The sequence below is a fragment of the Tupaia chinensis genome, unplaced genomic scaffold (assembly GCF_000334495.1).
Source record: "Tupaia chinensis unplaced genomic scaffold, TupChi_1.0 Scaffold000187_1, whole genome shotgun sequence".
Lineage (NCBI taxonomy): Eukaryota > Metazoa > Chordata > Mammalia > Scandentia > Tupaiidae > Tupaia > Tupaia belangeri.
The window spans coordinates 3,820,287-3,842,332 of NW_006159662.1; the positions used below are offsets into that span (position 1 = coordinate 3,820,287).

At 42.0% G+C, this 22,046-nt stretch overlaps 2 protein-coding genes across 3 annotated transcripts in view; both read left to right on the plus strand.

Moving 5' to 3' along the window:
• Window positions 1-6: 6 nt before the first annotated feature.
• BPTF (bromodomain PHD finger transcription factor) overlaps window positions 7-22,046 on the plus strand; it is a 158,151-nt gene continuing 136,111 nt past the window's right edge. For both annotated transcript variants that reach the window (XM_006146777.2, XM_027771167.1), the window contains exon 1: window positions 7-289. In XM_006146777.2, the coding sequence (XP_006146839.1) occupies window positions 88-289 (202 nt within the window). In that variant the 5' untranslated portion in view covers window positions 7-87. The remainder of the gene's footprint in view (window positions 290-22,046) is intronic.
• LOC114007517 (small integral membrane protein 30-like) lies at window positions 10,952-14,526 on the plus strand. Its single transcript, XM_027771137.1, has 2 exons — window positions 10,952-10,958; window positions 14,336-14,526. Exons 1-2 carry the CDS (start codon window positions 10,952-10,954, stop codon window positions 14,524-14,526), a joined length of 198 nt encoding a protein of 65 aa, XP_027626938.1.

The window sequence follows — 22,046 nt, forward strand, 5'->3', positions numbered from 1 at the left end:
GGCCACCTGGCCCGGACCACCTCGGCCCGGAGGGCCGTCAACAAAGTGGTGTACGATGACCACGAGAGCGAGGAGGAGGAGGAGGACATGGTCTCCGAGGAGGAGGAGGAGGAGGAGGAGGACGGCGACGCCGAGGAGACCCAGGATTCCGAGGACGACGAGGAGGATGAGATGGAGGAGGACGACGATGATTCCGATTATCCGGAGGAGATGGAAGACGACGACGACGACGCCAGTTACTGCACGGAAAGCAGCTTCAGGAGCCATAGCACCTACAGCAGCACTCCAGGTACCACCCAGCCCAGTGGCTGCAGGCTCCTTCCCCACCTCTCCTCCCTCCCCCTTGCTCGCTCCCTCTCGGGGACTGTGCATCCTGCCTCGATCTCCCCCACCCCCTCCTCCCCCCACAAACAGGGGAAATGCGACGGCACATCAAGTGGCAAAAAACTAGATTTACTAGAGGAAAGAGGCGCATTGTTCAAAATGGAGATTGCATTGTTGCAGTTTGCAGGCCACACACTCGCTCGCTCTCTCCCCCCTCCACCCCCTCTTTTTCCTCTACAAAATTGGTGCCAGTGGTGTCTCCACCGGGCAGGATTGAAACTTTGGCACACACATATCCATTGCATTCATTTTTCTCCCCTCGTTTTGGTGTGTGTTTGGGGAATGAAAGAAGCCTCTTGTTTTGCAAACCTCTTTGCATTTCTAATGTGGCTTCTTTTACATTTTATTATATACCAGTTCCTTAAAATGGAATGAAAGATTTAGAGAGATTATGAGACACAGCACACACACACACACACACACACACACAACACATCCTTATCTTCACACCCTTAGCTGTGTGGTTTAAAAATTGTGTAAAGGAAATGGATCAGTTGGGCTGTAGGGGAGCCTTATCTGGTCCTGTGTGTTTGTTTTTATTCTTAGAGTGCAAACAGGGGAAATGCGACGGCACATCAAGTGGCAAAAAACTAGATTTACTAGAGGAAAGAGGCGCATTGTTCAAAATGGAGATTGCATTGTTGCAGTTTGCAGGCCACACACTCGCTCGCTCTCTCCCCCCTCCACCCCCTCTTTTTCCTCTACAAAATTGGTGCCAGTGGTGTCTCCACCGGGCAGGATTGAAACTTTGGCACACACATATCCATTGCATTCATTTTTCTCCCCTCGTTTTGGTGTGTGTTTGGGGAATGAAAGAAGCCTCTTGTTTTGCAAACCTCTTTGCATTTCTAATGTGGCTTCTTTTACATTTTATTATATACCAGTTCCTTAAAATGGAATGAAAGATTTAGAGAGATTATGAGACACAGCACACACACACACACACACACACACACACACAACACATCCTTATCTTCACACCCTTAGCTGTGTGGTTTAAAAATTGTGTAAAGGAAATGGATCAGTTGGGCTGTAGGGGAGCCTTATCTGGTCCTGTGTGTTTGTTTTTATTCTTAGAGTGCTAATGGGATCGTGCAACAGTTGCGAGTAAATGGCCGATTATAAAGCAAAGCAGAAAAACCAGAACAAACAAAACCAAGTTTGATAATTCATCCAATTCAAAATCATTGTGATGAAATCCAAAACAAAAGTCCCAAACCTCAGGAACATGCATCTTCACTAAATCGATCCCTTTGCTTTGCTTGGGTAATGCAGTTTCATGTCACCTGTTGCAGGAGACGTGTAATTGATCATCCAGACATAATTGCTTAAGATGAACTTTTGGACCAACTTCTAAGTCACACAGCAGATACACTGAGAGATTTATTACAGAATAAGTTTTTCTTTTTCATTCTATTTCTGAGGAAAAAGATCTTCCTGGATGTATAATGAATTTCCCCATGGTGAAGAATTTCTCCTGTTTTCTCACAGAAAGTTTCTTTAGGCTGGTGCTGGGGTGCATTTTGTTAAAAACACACATACACAATTGCTGCCTTGTATTAGATACGTAGTTGCAGCTTACTAAATTGTGAAAAAGAAAAAGCACATAACTTTGTAGCAATAACCTCCAAAATGTTTCCTGCATATTTTTGTTAATCTGGATTAAGTAAAGTAGAACCTGGTTTTAAGAGCATTTCCAAAGTAAAATTTGTAAGTAAATTTGAGGATCTTAAAAACGTAAGGTGTGTCACATCATTTTTAGAAAAACAGGGTGGTAAAAGTGGTTAAATTGAAATGTTTCTGGTTTTTATGAATGCTTAAGTACTTGTTGGATAAGTATGACCATTAAACCAGTTGTAAACGCATTTAGATTGTCCTACAATAACACCAGATGAAAAAAGGTAGTTCCGCTTGTCCGACAAAATAGTTGCCTGCCTTGTGGGGGCTGAGCTGGGAGGAGGCTGAGTTGTTGGGGGTTGCTGGCCGGGAAATGAAGGAAATGAATCAAGTGTCAATTATTAATTTCTTATATGGAGAAATGACCACTGGCAAGTTTTCATTTCTTGCCAACTGAATTTTATTTTACCTTCAGAAATCACACGTCGGTGTTTGTGGTTGTTGTAGCAAGAGCTTGGCATTGAAACATGGAGACTGAATTACGTACTCTATCAGAGGAAGTTTTTTCGGGTTAGGCACAGCTAAAGTATTTTGGCAGGGCTGTTCAGCTACTTGAACTATTTGAAGGCCTACCAAGTAATAGTAATATATAGGGTTAATGGCTGTGCATACGCTGAATTAAATTTCAGTTGTGGCTAGCCTTCCTTTTTTAGAAAAGGAAAGTACCTCTAATATTTTTGTGACATTTGTTCTTCTTAATGACTCCTTGCAGTCTACCTGTGTGTGCTTGTTCTTCCCATCTATGGAATTAACTACTTGCGTCGGTAGTGATCTGATAACCCCCAGCAGCTCCTAATGTTCTGCTTTGCACCTAGCGGGTGCTTGTCAAAGACTGGTTGGATAAATTATTGTTGGTAGGTGAGAAGTTTTGATAATTAACGTAGTAAGGGCCATAACTTCTAAATATTTCGGAAACTGCACATTGATCTTAGATTTTGACAGTTTGATGGGGGAATGTTTTTAATAGCAGAGTTACTGTATTTTGAGCTCTTATTTCATATTACTTACCAGGCATTTTGCTTTCTTTATTGGAAGTGGTGTTAACTTGGATGTTTGGCCTTTTGAAGCATTTTGCTTCTTAAAATCATGGTAGAAAGGGTGCTACATTTTGTGTTCTGAAGTTTCAGAATAGATCCTCTTGCCTAGAATGAGTAACTGTACAACAGCGAGTCGGTTAGGCTAAGTACTAGTTTCACGAGATTTATTGCCTTTGCTTCCTGGGAGGAAGGCTGTCAGAGAATGTGTAAAAAAAAGTTCTAAGGCTGGTTTAAGATGTCCCAAAGAGCGTGTAAAGAAATGTGATCTAGGGGCCAGTGTTTGACACAGTGGATAAGGGACTGAATCAGCACGTGGCCAACTGTGGTTCGAGCCTCAGACCTGGCCGCTTGAGAGTCATGCCAGGCACGTGTATGTGCGGGCCCAAAATCCCAGGAGGAGAAGGGATTACAGCATGTCCCCACCCACCACGAGGGGAGGGGTGATTTCTCACTTTCCCTCTCACTGCCTCTCCAGCAAGCACATGCACCCTATGGCAAAAACATTTAAAAAAAAAAGAAAAAAGAAATATGATTGGTGAAATTGAATCCTATTCTACTGGCATGGCTAGAAGTGGGGTATATGTTCTTGGTAATTTAGAGTAATTTGATTAATTTTGTAGTTTAGAATGTTGGCTTAGGTACTGTCATTGAATTCCTGGTATAACTGGGCCAGCAGGTAGTGTGGTAGTTAAGGCCCTGGAGCCTGCATGGCCAGCTGTGTGGTTTGGTCCTAGATAGAGGCTTGAACAACACACTGGGCACATGTGTGCACATGCCCCAAATCCCTAGAGAATGGAGGAGAAGGGATTGGGGAGTGGCCTTTCATGGGAGGAGGGGGGAATGATTTCTTTCCCTCTGTCTCTGGTGAGTGCGTGTACCCTATGGCAAAAATCTAAAAAAAAAAAAAAAAAAAGGAAAGAAAGAAAAAGAAGAAAAATAAGTCATTCATCTGTTTATCTGTTGAGTATTTCGGAGGATGTAGAACTGTTAGTGCAAAGACATTGGTTGATGTTACTAAAGCTGCAGTTGAGAGGTTTTTGCCGTATGGTGTGTGCTCTCACAGGAGAGACAGAGACAGAAAGTGAGAAAGTATCCCCTCAGAGGGGATGGCCACGCTGCAATCCCTCCTCCTCCATTCTCCTCTCAGGATTTTTAAAAAAATTTAATGTATTTATGCATTTATTTTAATTTGGCCAGAGAGAGACAGAGAGAAGTGGGAAAGCAAGCCACCAGGTCTGGGACTCGCACTGTGGTCAGTCATAAGGGAGTGTCCAGCACCTTAACCATCATGCCACCTGCTGGTCCCTTCTCTCAGGATTTTGGACACACACACACACACACACACACACACACACACGTGCCTGCGGCAAGTTTTAAGCTGCTGGGTCCTGGACTTGAACTGTGGTTGAATATGTGGGAGTCTAGCGACATAATTATTACGTCATCTGCAGGTCCCCTATAGATTTAAAGAAAAAATTATTTATTTAATTTTATTTATTCAGATATTTATTTTAATTTGAGCAGAGAGAGAAAGAGAGAGGGAAAGTGAGAAAGCAAGACACCAGGTCCAGGACTCAAACTTTGGTTAGCCATATGGGAGTTTCCAGACGCTTTACCATCATGCCACCTGCTGGCCCCTAAAGCTGTAGATTTTAAAAAGTTTTTTCATTGGCAAATGTTTTCCTTTTATGGAGAAAAATTTTATTTTTGTAAAAGATTTATTTTGTTTTATTATTCTTATTCAATTTGACCAGAGAGGGAGAGAAAGAGTATGAAAGCAAGCTGCCAGGTCTGGGACTCAAATTGCAGTTGGCAATGTGGGAGTCCAGCACCTTAACCACCATGCCACCTGCCAGCTCCTGGAGAAAAATTTTAAATGGTTACCCAAGGAACTCATTTGACAGATATTAATGTAGGGTCAAAACGTACTGGCGCCAGCAGGTGATGTTAAAGACACTGGACTCCCACTTGGCTGACAGTGGTTTGATTCCTGGACCTGGTGGCATACTTTTTCACTTTCCCGCTCTCTCTCACTCTGTTCCTCTGTGGTCAAATATAAATAAATAAATACATAACTGAAGGAAGGAAGGAAGGAAGTCAAATAAAATCATTCTTGAAGAAAAAGAAAGTGGGGCCGGCAGGTGTTGTGGTGGTTAAGGGCACTGGACTCCCACATGATCGACTGTGGTTTGGATCCTGGACCTGGTGGCTTGCTTTCTGACTTTCTCTCTCTCTCTCTCTCTGTACCACTCTGGTCAAATCAAAATAAAATAAGTAAAGTTAAATAATTATTTTAAAAAGAGTTATTAATACGTAATTGTAATAATTTAGTTATACTTAAGCTAGAGGCATTTGACTAAATAAAACTTTTCTTAAAAAATGTTATTTAGTTTTATTTGTTGCTAGTGTTGTTATTATTTAATTGGACCAGAGAGAGATAGGGAAAGTAAGAAAACAGGCACCCTGGTTTGGGACTTGAACCACAGTTGACCATGTGAGAACCTAGCCTCTTAACCACCATACTACCTGCTGGCCCCCTGCATAAAGCTAGTAATTTTTTATTATTTATTTATTTATTTTTATGGAAAGATTTTTGCTATAGGGTGTGTATGCACATCAGAGAGAGACACAAATCCAGAATCACCCCCCAGGGAAATCGGCCATGCCGCAGTCTCTTCTCCATTCTTCTCTCAGAATTTTGGGCATGCATACACACGTGCCCAGCATGAGTTTCAAACCTCTGGGTCTGGGACTTGAACTGCAGTCAGCCACGTGGAAGCCCGACGTCCTAATCAGCATACTACCTATACTACCTGCTGGCCCTGATTTCTTTTTATTTTTTTAAAGTTTAGAGTTACTTCAGCCTTGGGACCAGCAGGTGGCGTGGTGGTTAAGATGGTGGACACTCCCACATGGCCGACCAGGGTTTGAGTCCTGAATCTGGTGGCTTGCTTTCTCACTTTCTCTCTCTCTCACTCTCAACCTCTGTCTCTCTCTGGTCAAATTAAAAAAATAATAAATGAATGAATAAATAAAATAAATAAATTAAAAAAATAGTTACTTCAGCCTTTAAGCTTTTTTTTTTTTAAATTGCAAGATGTGTGCACTGATCAGTGAGAGACAGAGAAAATGAGAAAGCATCCCCTTAACCCCATGGGAAATGGTCATGCTGTAATCCCTTCTTTGTTTCTCCTTTTGGGATTTTAGGCATGCTTGCACACATGCCTGATATGTCTCACAAGCTGCCAGGTCTGGGACTCGAACCACACAGTTGGCCACATTCATTGCTAGGCCACGGGCTGGTGCACAGCCTTGAAGTTTTATGACATACTTTGCCAGTACATTAAGGAGGATCATATAGAAAATCTTATTTATTTATTTATTTAAAATGGTTAATTTTGTTTGTTATTATTTAATTCACCAATGAGAGAAAAAAAGGGAAAGTGAGAAAGCAAGCTGCCAGGTCCGGGACCTGAACTGTGATGGCCTTGTGATAGTCTTAACACCTCAACCACCATGCCACCTATTCCCCCCAGGAAAAAAAAATATTTAAGATAATTATTTAATTTTATTTATTATTATTATTTAATTTCAGGAGAGAGACAGAAAGAGAAGGGATGTGAGAAAGCATGCTGCCAGGTCTAGGACTCAAATCACAGTTTGTCATGTGGGAGCCCAGTGCCTTAAACTACCACCTCCGAAAATCTGTTTTACATAGGCATTTGGGGGGCCAGGAGGTGGCATGGTGGTTAAGGTGCTGGATTCTCACATGGCTGACTGCAATTCGAGTTCTGAACCTGGTGACTTGCCTTAACACTTTCCTCTTCTCCCTCCCTCTCTTTCTCTGTGTGTGTGTTTGTGTCTCTCTGGTGAGTGCATGTACCCTGTAGCAAATTAAAAAATAATAATGATGATAAAACAAAATAATTTTTTAAATAATTATTTTAACTTTGTTTATTTTTTTAAATTTGACCCCAGAGAGGGACAGAGCGAGAGACAAAATGAGAGAGGAAGCTGCCAGGTGAGGGACTTGAACTGTGGTCAGCCATGTGGTCACCACCTAACCTGCCAGCCCCTAAAACAAAATAATTTTTAAAAAATTCAAAAAAATAGGGACCAGAAGGTGGCATGATGGTTAAGACGCTGGACACTCCTACATGGCTGACTATGGTTCGAGTCCTGGATCTGGTGGCTTGGTTTCTCCTCCCCCCACCTGATCAAATTAAAATAAATTAATAAATAAATAAAATTGAATAAATAATTGTTTAAAACACTTTAAAAAAATATGCATTTGAGGAGCCAGCATTTGGCTGGCTGGACTTGCACATGGCCAACCATGATTCGTTTCCCAGACCTGGGGACTTGAAAATCATACCAGATGTGTGTGCGTGTGTGCTCAAGATCCCGGGAGGAGAGGGATTGTGGGGTGGCCATCCCCCTTTGGGAGTGATTTCTTTTTATTTTTAGGAGAGATTTTTGCTATAGGGCACATGCACTCGCCAGAGAGCCAGAAAGTGAGAAATCACCCCCTATAGGAGATGGCCACACTGAAATCTCTTCTTCTCCATTCTCCTTTTGGGATCTTGGGCACATACGCACGCACATGTCAGGTATGAGTTTTAAGCCGCCGGGTCTGGAACTCGAACCATGGTTGACTTCATGGGAGTCCAGTGATGTAACCATTATGCCATCTGCTGATCCCTGGGGGCAATTTCTCACTTTCCCTTTTACTATCTCTGTCTCTCTCTGGCAAGCATATATACCCTAAGGCAAAAACTGCTAAAAATAATGGGCATTTGGTAAAGTTCTGATAGTACTTTGGAATTAAGCATTTGCTAGTAAAAATTAAACCTTGCATAGTGGTAAAAAAAAAAAACAAAAAACCAAACCTTGCATAGTGCTTAAGTGCTGTGTGTAGAAAACTTGATTGCACATGACCAGTCATGGTTTGAGTCCTGGCCCCAGGGACTTGAAAAATGTCCGAAGTCTGTGTGCATACATATGCCAGATCCTGATAGGATGGAGAAATGGAGGAGAGAGGATTGCAGGGTGACCATGCCCCATTAGAGGGGTCTCTCTTTTTTGGGTAGTACATGCACCCTCATGTACCCTCTGGCAAATAAAAGGAATTAAACCATATTTGAGACAGGGTGGTTCTTCCATTTAACTTGTATGAAGCTTCTAAGAATACTCTACTAGCATTTTAAAATTTAGAGTCTCTGATGACTTGAGGCCAGCAGGTGGCATAGTGTGGTTAAGGCACTAGACTTCCAAACGTTTGACCATGGTTTGAATCCCAGACCTGGTCACTTGAAACTTATGCTTGGTATAGGTGTGTGTCCAAAATCCCAAGAAGGTAATGGAGGAGAAGGGATTGTGGCATTGCCATCCCCCCCTTCCCTGCCCAACTTTCTGTCTCTCCGGCAAGGACATTTGCCTTACAGCAAAAAGAAAATCTCTGATGATTTCAGAAAACAAAACCTTGGTGATTTCCTGGGAGAGTAGTGGTTTATATCCTCTTAATATTATGACAGTGGAGTTGATAGCAGAGATGCCACCAGCGAATTACAGATTTATCCAGAACAGAATTTGTTACTGGTCGGCAATATTTGATTCCCACCTGTGTCAACCAGATGTCTCTTCAGTGTATGTGTAATTTCTGATTGTTACAAGTGAGTACATAGGGCAGTAGGGATTTAGGGACCAGCAGGTGGCATGGTGGTTGAAGCATTGGACTCCCACATGGCTGACCACGGTTTGAGTCTGAACCTGGTGGCTTATACATTCTCAATCTTCCTCTTTATCTTGCTCTGTCTCTCTTTGGTGAGCACACGTGCCCTATACTAAACTTAATAATAATGGAGGCTGGCAGGTGGCATGGTGGTTAAAGGTGCTGGACTCCCACATGGCTGACTGTGGTTCGAGTCTCAGACCTGGTGGCTTGCTTTTTCACTTTCCCCCTCTCTCACCCTGTCGTCAAATTAAAATAAATAAATGAAGTTAAATAAAATAATAAAAAAATAAATGAAATAATAAAAAAATATAAAAAACAAAGTGCAGTAGGGATATAAAGGAAGGCCATAGCACACCCTATTTGCAGATGTGTGTGGGCAGATACTTCTTTGATGGTCCATCCTGTCAACAGTGAGGATGGAGGGGAGGAGGGAGCAGCATGAACTCAGGCCTGGTAGTAGAGTGTTAGCGGTAAACCAGCTTTAGGAAGAACCTAAGAATGTGAATGGGAAATAAACTGTAAAGCTCCTTTTGTGCTATATTGGGCAATACCTAGAGAACCAGGCTGTAATTACTACACTTTCCTCCTCCATCTGTACAATGAAGACTGAGCTATACTGGGTGACCCTCAGGCATTTTTCACTCCTGGAACACCTAAGGGATATGCTATATTCCCATCAGCACTATGCACTAGCATCAAACCAAACTAAACCAGATCTTTCTTAAAATTTTGCTAGCGGGAACCAGCAGTTAGCGTAATGGCTATGTCGCTGGACTCCCACGTAGTTGACCGCGGTTCGTGTCCCGGACCCGGTGGCTTAAAACTCACACCGGGCGCGTGTGCGTGCGTGCCCAAGATCCCGAGAGGAGAATGGAGGAGAAGGGATTGCGGCGTGACCATCCCCCCTGGGGGGTGATTTCTCGCTGTCTGTCTCTATGTCTCTCTCTGTCTGTCTGGTGAGCGCACGCGCCCTACAGTGAAAATCTCTCAAAAAAAAAAAAATTTTTGCTAGAGTGTACACTTGCCAGAGAGAGAGAAAGTGAGAAATCACCCCCGGGGGAGGGGGAATGGCTGTGCATCAGCATTCCTTTCTTCTCCTGTCTGTCTCATGAGATTTGGGTATGCATGCATACACGCACACCCACCCACCCCTAGTGTGTTTCTCAAGCTGCCAGGTCTGAAATTCAAATTACACCGTTGGCCTCTGGGATCCACCTGCCTAAATACTACACCACCAGTAGGCCACCAATCTCTTCTTTTTTTTTTTTTTCTTAAGAATTTTTTTTAGAATTATCTTTTATTTAATTTTATTTATCCATTCATTTATTTTAATTTCACTGTAGAGACACACGCATTGAGAGGGAAAGGGAGAAAGCAAGCCACCTGGTCCAGAGACTTGAACTGTGGTTAGACATATGGAAGTGTCCAGACCCTTAACCACCATGCCATCTACTGGTCCACAAGAATTATTTTATTTTTACTTTATCATTATTTTTCCAGTTTGACTAAAGGGGGGGGTGGGGAAGTGAGGAAAGGAAGCTACCAGGTCCAGGACCAAAAACACAGTGAGCCATGTGGGAGTCCAGCACCTTTAACCACCTTGCCACCTTCTGGCCCCCAGATCTCTACTGTTAAGCTACTGGTGTAGCCCTTTCTTCCAGACAGAGAATTACTGGGAAGTGGTCTGAAGCCTGTCTCTCAAATTAATTTCAAATCCGTTTCATTTGTGAGTATTGGGGATCAATCAGAAGATTAAGGGGACACTGGGATATGATTTCAGTGGGTCATTAGGAAGTATAACAAGGCTTCTTGTTCAGTGGGATGTATTGTAAGAGGATGAGAGAGCTGGTGGATCTGGGTGAGTTTTGTAGCCCTGGATGGAAGATCAATTCCAGGAGATATTTCAGAGTTCTGTAGACCTTGACTCATCAGAACTGAAGATCCAGACGAATACATCAAATATGCTTCTGTAAGAATCAAAATGCTTTCAGTAGCAGTAGGGACCTCAAGATTATGAGGGAAGCTGATGAGATCTGTTTTCAGCTATCAATACCTGGGGAGGTTAAACATGAGAATTAAGAAAACGGAAGGCCAAAAGTTGTTAAAAAGTTGGGCAGACATGACGTGTGAGTAGTAGTCTGTTCTAGGTGTCCAGAAATCAGTCTTACATACGGTTCATGATCGCCTATGTTTTTGGTACTCACCCAGAGGTGTATTTGGAAACGGAGTTGTGTATGGAAACGTGTGCAGCGGGATTGGGGATGTTAAGGTCAGGAGTTCCTGGTCTCTTCTGTTAGGTCATCTTTCCCTGACTGTAAAAAAATCTTTCCCTGACTGTCAAGACCGTGTTTCCTCCCTGTGACTGCAGACCCTTGGAAGTGAGGATGTGGAGGGTGAGAGGGTGGCAGGTGGCTCAGTGACCTGGGTGACACAGATAGGAGCAAATCCTAGCTGATGCCCATGCTCTCCCTGCTCCTTAGCTGTGCTCACATCTCCCTCCCTGCAAGGAGTCTTCCCGGAGTCTTAGTGCTCCCTGAGTCTCTGAATATCTGCTTTAGCTGTTACAGTCTCAGCTTCATAGTTTAGCAGTTGTTTAGCACTGACCTTCATTACCCTAATTTTTTTTCCTTGTACTGTCAGTTCTTTGAAATGATAAGCCTTAGGAGGCAGAATATTTCTTCACTGAAAAAAAAAGTCCCAGTCTTACACATGCAAAATACACTTTTTTTTAAAAAAAAGAATTACTTTATTTAACTTTATCCATTTATTTATTTATTTTTAAATTTGACCAGAGAGGGGTAGATTGAGAGAGAGAGAGACAGAGAGAGAGAGAAAAGTGAGAAAGCAAGCCGCCAGGTCCAAGACCCGAACTGTGGTTGACCATGTGGGAGTCTAGCGCCCTTAACCACTGTGCCATCTACCAGCCCCACAAAATATACTTTAAAAGGGGACCAGCGGGTGGCGTGGTGTTTAAGGCGCTGGACACACTCACATGGCTGACCACGGTTTAAGTCCTGGACCTGGTGGCTTGTGTTCTCTGGTTAAATTAAAATAAATGAATGAGTAAATGAAAATGAAATAAATTTTAAAAAAAGATATATATATATATATATATATACTTTAAAAGAGTGAAAGTAAAGAGACTAGCAGGTGACAGGGTGGTTAGGCACTGGATTCCCACATGACCAACTGCAGTTCAAGTCCCAGACTCGGTGGCTTGCTTCTCTCTCTCTCTGCTCCTGTCTCTCTCATGAGCATGTATACCATATAGCAAATAACAATAATAATAAATAAAAACTAAGTAATATTAAAAAAAAAGAGTGAAAGTATAGGGGTTTGTAGGTGGTATCGTGATTAAAGCACTGGACTCCAACATGGCCTAGTGAGGTTTGAGTCCTGGACCTGGCAACTTGCTTTCTCACTTTCTCTTTCTCTCTCTGTTGAGCATACGTGCCCTATAGTCAATTAAATAATAATAAGACAATTAATCTTTAAAAAAAAGAGTAAAAGTATAGTCATAAAGAATTAAAATGCACAGAATTGGGCCCAGGAGGTAGCGTGGTGGTTAAGGTATTGGATTCCTGCATGGCTGACCATAGTTTAAGTCTCAAACCTGGTGGCTTAAAAATTACCCCAGGTAGGGACCAGCAGTTGGCGTAATGGCTATGTTACTGGCCTCCCATGTAGCCACCATGGTTCGAGTCCAGGACCCGGTGGCTTAAACTCACATCAGGTGTGTGTGGGAATGCATGCCCAAGACTCTGAGAGGAGAATGGAGAAGGGATTATGGTGTGGCCACCCCCCCCCACCAGGGGGCAATTTCCTGCTTTTTGTTTCTCTCTTTCTTTCCAGCTCACATGCCCTATAGCAAAAACTTCTCAAAAAAAAAAAAAAATTACACCAGGCACTAGTGCATATATGTCCCAAATCCCAAGAGGAGAGTGGAGGAGAGGGGACTGTGGCATGCTCATCCTTGGAAGGCTTTTCCTCTCACCGTCTCTTTCTCTCTCTGGTAAGCACACATGTCATATGGCAAAAACCTTTAAAAAACATGCACAGAATTAAATTGATTTTTACTTCTTTGTGTGCTGGTATTTATTTAAAGTTAGTTTTATGTGTTTTCTAGATATTAAATTATATTATTCAAATGTTACTTTTTTTTTTTTTTTTTTTTAATTTGCTGTAGGTTGTGGGCTCTTGCCAGAGAGAAAGAGAGAGAGACAAAGTGAAAAAGTTAAGAGTGCTGTCCCAGGGGAATGGCTATGTTGCAATCCCTTCTCCTCCATTTTTGTATTGGGATTTTTGGGCATGCATGCACATACGCCTGACATATTTCTCAAGCTGCCAGGTCAGGGACTTGAATGGTGCAGTTGGCCATATGGGATCCAGTTGCCTTCATTACTGTTTGCCCAGACATTTTCTCTCTCTTTTTTTATTATTTAAAAAAATTTTTATTTATTCTTTCATCTATTTCAATTTGAACAGAGAAAGACGGGGGGGGGGGGGGAGAAAGTAAGCCACTAGGTCCAAGACTCGAACCCTAGTCGGCCATGTGGGAGTATCCAGTGCCTTAACCACCATGCCACCTGCTGCCCCTCCCCCCCAACTTTTCCTTGATTGCTCATGGATTTTTTTAAGATTGTAGCAGTAATAGATAATATTTATTGGACATCTTCTAAATTCCTGAATGATTTTCCAAGCAATATTAATTAAGATTTCATTAAAAACATTTTTTTAGAGAGAGATTTTTGTAGTAGGGCACATGTATTCTAGAGAGACAGACAGATAGAAAGCACAAAATCTCTCCCCAGGGGGATGGCCATGTCACAGTCCTCTCTCCATTCTCCTCTTGGTATTTTGGGCAGCGCACAAACATACACCCAGCATAGTTTCAAGCCACCAGGTCCAGGACTTGAGCCATGGTGTCGTCTATGTGGGAGTCCTGTGACATAACCACTGCACCAACAGCTGGTCCCAAATACCAGTCATTTAATTCAACCATAAAGAATTGGGACCAGCAATTAGCGTAATGGCTATGCCGCTGGACTCACATGTAGTCATCTGCGGTTTGAGTCCCGGACTCCATGGCTTAAACTGACGCTGGGTGCGTGTGTGTGCATGTCCAAGATCCGGAGAGGAGAATGGAGGAGAAAGGATTGCGGCATGGCCATCCCCCCGGGGGGTGATTTCTCACTTTCCGTCTCTCTGACTCTCTCTTTCTGGCAAGCGCACGCGCCCTATAGCAAAAAAACCACTACCAAAAGAAAAAAAAAAGAACCGAGGATCTTGCATTCCTGTAATGGCTGCTTCCTGGAAGGCGAAGTCATGTGGAACCTCTCAGCCTCAGCGCCTGGAGCTCCAGGAAGGGAATATTTCAAATAAGATAGAATTATATATATACACATATATATATGTGTGTGTGTATACATATATGTATACACACACATACACACATGCACGTGTACATATATAAACACACATACCATTTCTTCGGAACCTTCAGCCCCCAACACCCTGACCTCAGTTTCATCACAGTTGGTCTTAGTGCTCCTCTCTCTGCTTTTGGTGCTGCCTGTTGTGGAAGCAGTGGAAGCTGGAGATGCCCTCGCACTCTCGTTAGGTGTGGTCCTCCGCATCACAGGCATTTGTGCTTGTTTACGTGTATATGCACGAAAGAGAAGTGGACAGGTATGACTTTGAAGGGCCCTCTGAATCAAGCTTCGCCCTGAAAGACCTTTGTGCAGTTGAGGCTAAACCTGAACATTGATGTCTGAAAGTTTCTCCAAATGATAGAGTTTCACATTCTTAGCTGTTTCCCATAAAATGGAAACAAATTGATGTCTTAGTGGGAAAAAAAATTTTTTTTGCAACAAATAGTGCACTTAAAAATGCAGCCTATAATTTGTGTTTACTGGTTAGAAGGGAGGTCAAAGAAGTAAGATGGCTGAAATTTACATAGGTAATATTTCATAGTTTTACTATTCTTAAGCACGTGAAATAAGAAAGTTCTTGTCCAGAATCCACGAAAGTTGGCAACTGTTCAGTTATAATCACTGCCTCCTGAACCAATGAGAAGTCTTTCTTCGTACTTTTATTGGATTTTTGTTTTATCTTTCAGACTAATATGGTACTTAGGGGGACCAGCAGGTGGCATGGTGGTTAAGGTGCTGGACACTTCCACATGGCAGATCAGGATTAAAATCCTAGACCTGGTGGCTTGCTTTCTCATTTTCCCTCTTTCTCTGTGTGTCTCTCTCTGATTGAATTAAAATAAATAAATGAATAGATAAAATTCTTTAAAAATTATATTTAGGTATCAACTTGCTGAAAATTGAAACTTTTATCTCTGGAGGACAAAAGTTTTGAAAAATGGGGGCCAGCAGGTGGTGTGGTGGCTAAGGCACTGGACACTCCCACATGGCCAACCATGGTTTGAGTCCTGAACCTAGTGGCTTACTTTCTCTCTCTGTCTCTCTCTCTCTGGTCAAATTGAATGAATGAATAAATAAAATTAAATAATTCTTTAAAAAAAGTTTTGAAAAATGTCTTCAATGTATCTAATATGAAAATGGAGAAGAGATTTAATTTAAAAAACAACTTTATATTAACATTGAAATGGAAAAGAGATTTAATATAAACAAAAACTTTTATATTAATTAATTAGTTGGGTTACAGTCCCATCGTCAGAGTACTGTATTAAATACAAACCCATTATGTTGTTTAAAAAAAACAAACCTGAGGATCTTGAGAATTTCACCACGTCAATGCAGTCTTTTATTTATTTATTTATTTTTACTTTTATTAGCCAAGAAAAATTGGTGCCCTATAAAGTTTATTTTTGTTTATTTTTGTCTTTTTTTTTTCTTTAAGATTAGGAAACAAGTCAGAAGGAACAAAATCAGGACTATAAAGTGAATACCTTAGGATTTCCAATCAAAACTCTTGCAGAATTGTCCTTGTTTGATGAGAAGAATGAGCGAAGCATTGTTGTGGTAGATAATAACTCTGTGCTGAAACCTTGCTGGGTGTTCTGCTAAAGCTTTGACTGTCTTCACAGATCACTCTCATAGTAATCAGATTTTATTTTTTATTGGTCTACAGGAAGTTGACAAGCCAAACGTTTTGAGCATCCAAACCATTGCCATACTTTTATTTTTCTTCTTTAAGTCTTTTTTAAACATTTCAAAATTGTAAATTATTTATTATTATTTTTAAAAGTTTGCTATAGGGCACATGTGCTCACCAGAGAGAGAGACAGAGAGAAAGAGAGAAAGTGAGAAAGAAAGCCACCAGGTCCAGGACTCAAATCACAGTAGGCCATGTGGGAGTCTGGCCAGCATCTTAACCACCACACCACCTGTTGGCCCCTTTACCTTTATTCTTGATCAGTTGTTTTTGCTTTTATTGGAACCACTTCCACCTTTTGGCACAACACAAATGTAGAGCATTTGGGTCATTTCTTGTCTTTGAGGAAAGTCCTCTTAGATAGACTGAACTGTTGTATGTAGTCAGTCTGCCTCTGTTAGACCAGTGAGAATTTACCTAATTTATACCTCTTTTCCCTCTAGCTTTTGATTTGCCCTAAATCCTGTGCAGCCTGTATGGCTCTAATGCTGAGACTTGGCTTAGCATTATTCGTATATGTAACGTATTGTAGCTCAGTAGTAAGAGGACAGGGAGAAGGTAAAGAGGGAGGAGGTAAAACTATGGTCTGTGAACTATCTCAGTAAGGAGGTAGAGGGGAAGGGCAGTCAGTTAACACCTGATAACAGAAAATCTACCACAGTTCTGATAAAATTAAGGCAAGTGTCATATATACACACACATAGACGTATATGACCGGAAGGAAGGAAGGAAGGAACAGAATTCAGAGACTTGGTTGAGAACTTTAACTTGACAGCTCGGAGGATTCCTTGTAAAAGTTTCAGTGTTGACATGTGAACTGAAGTGTGTCCCAGTGCGTCTGGTTAGAACTTGTTTCTCAGGAGTCACTCGCTAGGTTATTTAGCTAACAGCTTTCAAGGAAGAGCTGTCTCCTTCTTTGGAGTGGAATCCTTACTTAAGTGATCTTAAATTGCATCTGTGGGACCTTCTGAGACTTGCCAAGAAAGTTAGTGCTTAGATTCCTCTTTACACGCCGCTAGGTTCTGTGATGCACGCTCGGGAGACAGCGAGGCAAGGGATTCACGCTGTACGGCGCTGGTGGTAGGTGCAGCTTTTAACATTTTACTAGAAATACAGCTTCTAGATTGATTTCAGTGTGCTCATGCCGCCTCCTTTGAAGGCTGCTTATTGTATATTCTATTTATGGAGCTTAAAGTGTAGTTTAGAAACTCAAATATTAATCTGTGTAGAATTCTCTTCTTGTCCTTCTTCCTGTCTAATGTTTGCATAGCAATATAGAGACATCTCAGAAAGGGGTCCAATATTTAAAATAGCTAATAATTTTTTTTTTTAGGAGAGATTTTTGCTATAGGACGCGTGTACTTGCTGGAGATAGAGAGAGAAAGCGAGACCCCCCCCCTTTTGGCACTGCAGTTTCTTCTCCTCTATTCTCCTCTCAGGATTCTGAGCACGCATGCACTTGCGCCAGAGTGAGTTTCAAGCCTCCAGGTCCATGACTGGAACTGTGATTTGCCACGTGGGAGCACCTTAACCACTCACTACACCACCTGCTGGGCCTAACAGCTAATAAAATCTCAGCCTTCCTTTCAGTACAGGTTTCCCTGTTCGTATAGACATTAAAGTTATTTCACATGCTTCTTGAAGTCTTACTCAGTAAATTACTCCTTTCTCCAACTTAATGACTGTTTGGTGTTTCTGAAGTATTAGGCAAATAATAAAGATTTTAGGGACCAGCAGTTGGCATAATGGCTATGTCATTGGACTCCCATGTAGTGAACTGCGGTTTGAGTCCAGGACCCGGTGGCTTAAACTCATGCCGGGCGTGTGTGTGTGCGTGCCCAAGATCCTGAGAGGAGAATGGAGAAGGGATTGTGGCATGGCCATTCTCCCTGGGTGGTGATTTCTCACTTTCTGTCTCTCTCTCTCTCTCTCTTTCTAGCGAGCATGTGCACTCTATAGCAAAAACTTCTCCAAAAAGAAAAAAAAGGAAAAATTAAAAAATATATTTTTACTGTTATCTCAGCTGTGTATTAGGACATTTATACCTGAATTATCAGGTAAATGCCTTGGATTGCTGATCCTCTGGCAGGTTTAAAGATTGCCCCTTTCCAGATATGTTGTCCTTATTGCCTCAGTAGCTCAAGTTGTGAATCTTTCTGTCTCCAAAGAAATTTAACTGTGGATTTTTTGGTTTTCTTTTGTTATAGAGCATGTGTGCTCACTAGAGAGGCAGAGAGAGAGAGAGAAAGTAAAATATCACTCCCTGGGACCAGCAGTTAGCATAATGGCTTTGTTGCTGGACTCCCATGTAGTCGACCTTGGTTCAAGTCCTGGACCCGGTGACTTAAACTCACACCGGGCGCGTGTGCGTGCGTGCCCAAGATCCCAAGAGGAGAAGGGATTGCAGTGTGGCCATCCCCCCCCGGGGGGGGGGCTGTGATTTCTCGTTTTTGTCTCTCTGTCTCTCTCTTATCTTTCTGGCGAGTGCACGTGCCCTAAGTGAAAACCTCTCCAAAAAAAAGAAAATAAAAATCACTCCCTTAAGAGGCATTTCCACCCTGTAGTCCTTTCTCATTCTCCTCTGGGTTTTGGGCATGCAGGCACATGCACCCAATATGGTTTTCATTCCACTGGGGCCAGGACTTGAACTGCACAGTAGGCCGTTCAAGTGGGATCCAGCTGCCTTAACCTCTTTGCTGACTGCTGGCTCATAACAGTGGAGACTTTATGGTAGGGGTCACAAATTTACATGTTCATAGGGTCTTAGCCTATAAAGGTAAAGGCATGAAGTGCTTTTTTCTCCCCTTATTAATAAATAACTTCACTTGCTTTTAATATTTATTTTCCTTAAAAGTTATTTCTGGGGGCCAGCAGGTGGTGTGGTGGTTAAGGGTGCTGGACTCCCACATGGCCGATCACGGTTCGAGTCCTGGACTTGGTGGCTTGCTTTCCCACTTTCCTTTTCTCTTTCTCTCTCACTCCGTCCCTCTCTGGTCAAATAAAATAAAACTAAATAAAATAATTCTTTTTAAAAAAGTTATTTCTGTTAAGATTTCTGTCCCTTTTTGTTTTTATAGACAGTATTGTCCTAAATGTGTAGAGATGTGTCTTTAGTTATTAATGCTGGCATTTTTTTTTTTTTTTTTAAGAATTATTTAATTTTAGGGAACCAGCAGTTAGTGTAATGGCTATGTCGCTGGACTCCCACGTAGTTGACCGCGGTTTGCGTCCCGGACCCGGTGGCTTAAAACTCACGCCGGGCGCGTGTGCGTGCGTGCCCAAGATCCCGAGAGGAGAATGGAGGAGAAGGGATTGCGGCGTGGCCATCCCCCCTGGGGGGTGATTTCTCGCTTTCTGTCTCTCTGTCTCTCTCTGTCTGGCGAGCGCATGCGCCCTATAGCGAAAACCTCTCAAAAAAAAAAGAATTATTTAATTTTACTAATAATAATGATAATTATTATTATTTGAAGTTGACCAAAGAAAGACAGAGAGAGAGAGAAGGAAAGTGAGAAAGCAAGCTATATAGTCTGAGACTTGAGCCACAGTCAGCCACGTGGGAGTCCAGGCACCTTAACCACCACACCACCTGCCAGCCCCAGATCTGGCATTTCTGTAGGGTAGGTTCCTCAGAGTGGGTATTGGGTTACAGTACATACCATTTAAAAGACAAAACCAGGTTGTACTCCCATGACCTGTCTTTAAATTTTTAACATTTTTAAAAAGATTTTTGCTGTATGATGTATGTGCTCAAGAGAGTGAGACAGAGAGAGGGAAAGTGAAAAATCATCCCTTGGAGAGATGGCCATGCTGCAGTCCCTTCTCCTTCATTCTCCTCCTGGGATTTTGGGCATATATGCACACGTGCCCATTATGATTTTCAAGCCGCCGAATTCAGGACTCCAAACAAGGTAGGCCATGTGGAAGTCCAGCTCCTTAACCACTATGCCATCTGCTGGCCCTCCTGGTTTTTTTTGTTTTTGTTTTTTTAATTTAACTTTGTTTGTTTGGTTTTTTATTGGGACAGAGTGAGAGCGAGAGCGAGAGGGAAAGTGAGAAAGCAAGCTGCCAGATCCAGGACTTGAACTGCAGTCGGCCATGTAGGAGTCCAGCATCCTTAACCACCATACCACCTACCAGTCCCCAACCTGTTTGGTTTTAAGTCTTCCCAAATCTGTGTATGTATGGTTTTTAAATGAACTTTTTCTAGAATTTACCAAGGTTATTCAGACTCTTAGTATGTATTCTTGGCTATTTATTAGTCCCAAAGTCCTCTCTTCATCAATTTATTGTCAAAGATACTCCCTTGTGATATGAGAGCCTAAGGTTTACCTTCCAAACTGGGGCCAGAGGACTGTTTTGAGTTTCTTGGCTAGGCGAAAATGGAAACTCCATGGAAGTAGAGTTCTTTGTTGCTTTTTAGCTGGAGTTTGGACCTTAGAGAAGTCATTCTTTTGTGGGTCACATTTTACTCACCTGCAGAGTGAGGGCTAGACCACCTGGTCTCATGGACTAGAGCTTGGCAAACTTTTTCTTTCTTTCCTTTTCTTTCTTTCTTTCCTTTTAAATTTATTTCTAAAAATTATATAGTTTTATTTATTTATTCATTTATTTTAATATAAGCAGAGAGAGAGAGAGAAAGTGAGAAAGCAAGCCACCAGGTCAGGGAACTGAACCTTGGTTGGACATGTGGGAGTGTCCAGAGCCTTAACCACCATGCCACATGCTGGCCCCTTTTCTTTTAAAGAATTATTTTTTATTTAATTTTCTTTTTCTTTAAATTTTATTCATTGTCATTATTTTATTTTATTTTATCATTATTATTATTTTGAAGTTGACCAGAGAGAGACAGAGAAGGAAAGTGAGAAAGCAAGCTGTCAGGTTCGGTACTAAAACCATTATCAGCTATGTGGGAGTCCAGCTGCTTCAACCACTATGCCACCTTCCGCCCTCTTTAATTTTATTTTTCATCATTATTTATTTTTTAAAAATTTTTCTAGAGAGAGAGAGAGAGAAAGAAAGAGAGAGAGAGAAAGTGAGAAAGCAAGTACCTGAACCATGGTCAGCCATGTGGGAATCCAGCATTCCAACTACCACATGGCATACTTTTTCTTAAAGTACCAGACAGTAATTATTTTATGCTTTGTAGGCCAGCTGTCTCTGTCAAAAGTGCTCGACTCCATTCTAGCATGAAAGCAGTCATAGATAATAAGTAAACAAGTGAGCCAGGTTAAATTCTAATAAAATTTTATTTATAAAGATAGCCTGGGGCCAACAGACTGCTTGAAGCTTAAGGCAGCTGGATCCCACATGACTAATTGTGTGGTTCAAGTCCTGGATCCAGTGACTTGAAAAAACTCTGGACATTTGTGTGTGCATGCCCAAAATCCCAAGAGGAGAAGGGTGAAGGGATTGTGGTGTAGCCATCAGGGAAGGGGTACTTTCTCATCATGCTACCTGCTAGCCTTAAGCGTTACCTTTCTAAAATAACACTTCTGAGGGGACCAGTGGATGGTATAATGGTTACATCATTGGACTCTGACATAGTCGAACACTGTTCAAGTCCCAATCTCAGTGGCTTAAAACTCATGCTGGGCATGTGTGCGTGCCCAAGATTCTGAGAGGAGGAAGGGAGTTGAAGGGATTGTGGTGTGGCCATCCGCTGGGGAGAGTCATTTTTCACTTTGTGTCTCTTTGTCTTTCTGGCGAGCACATGTGTCCTATAGCAAAAGTCTCTCTAAATTAATTAATAAATAATGATAATAATACTTTTGAAAGATGCCAGCAGGTGGTGTGGTTAAGGTGCTGGACTCCCACATGGCTGACCATGGTTTGAGTCTTAGATTCAGTGGCTTGATAATCACTCCTGTATGTGTGCGCGCGCATGTCCCAAATCCCAAGAGGTATTTTGGCCACCTTAACCATGAAGGAGAAGGAATTGCAGTGTGCCTATCTATCCTTGGGGATTATTTCTCACTTTCCCTTTTCCTGTCTCACCCCCTCCCCCAGCACAGGCACCCTATGGCAGAAACCTAAAACAAAAGAAAAAGAAAAGAAAAAAAAGTAATAGTACTTTTGAGAATCTAGAACTT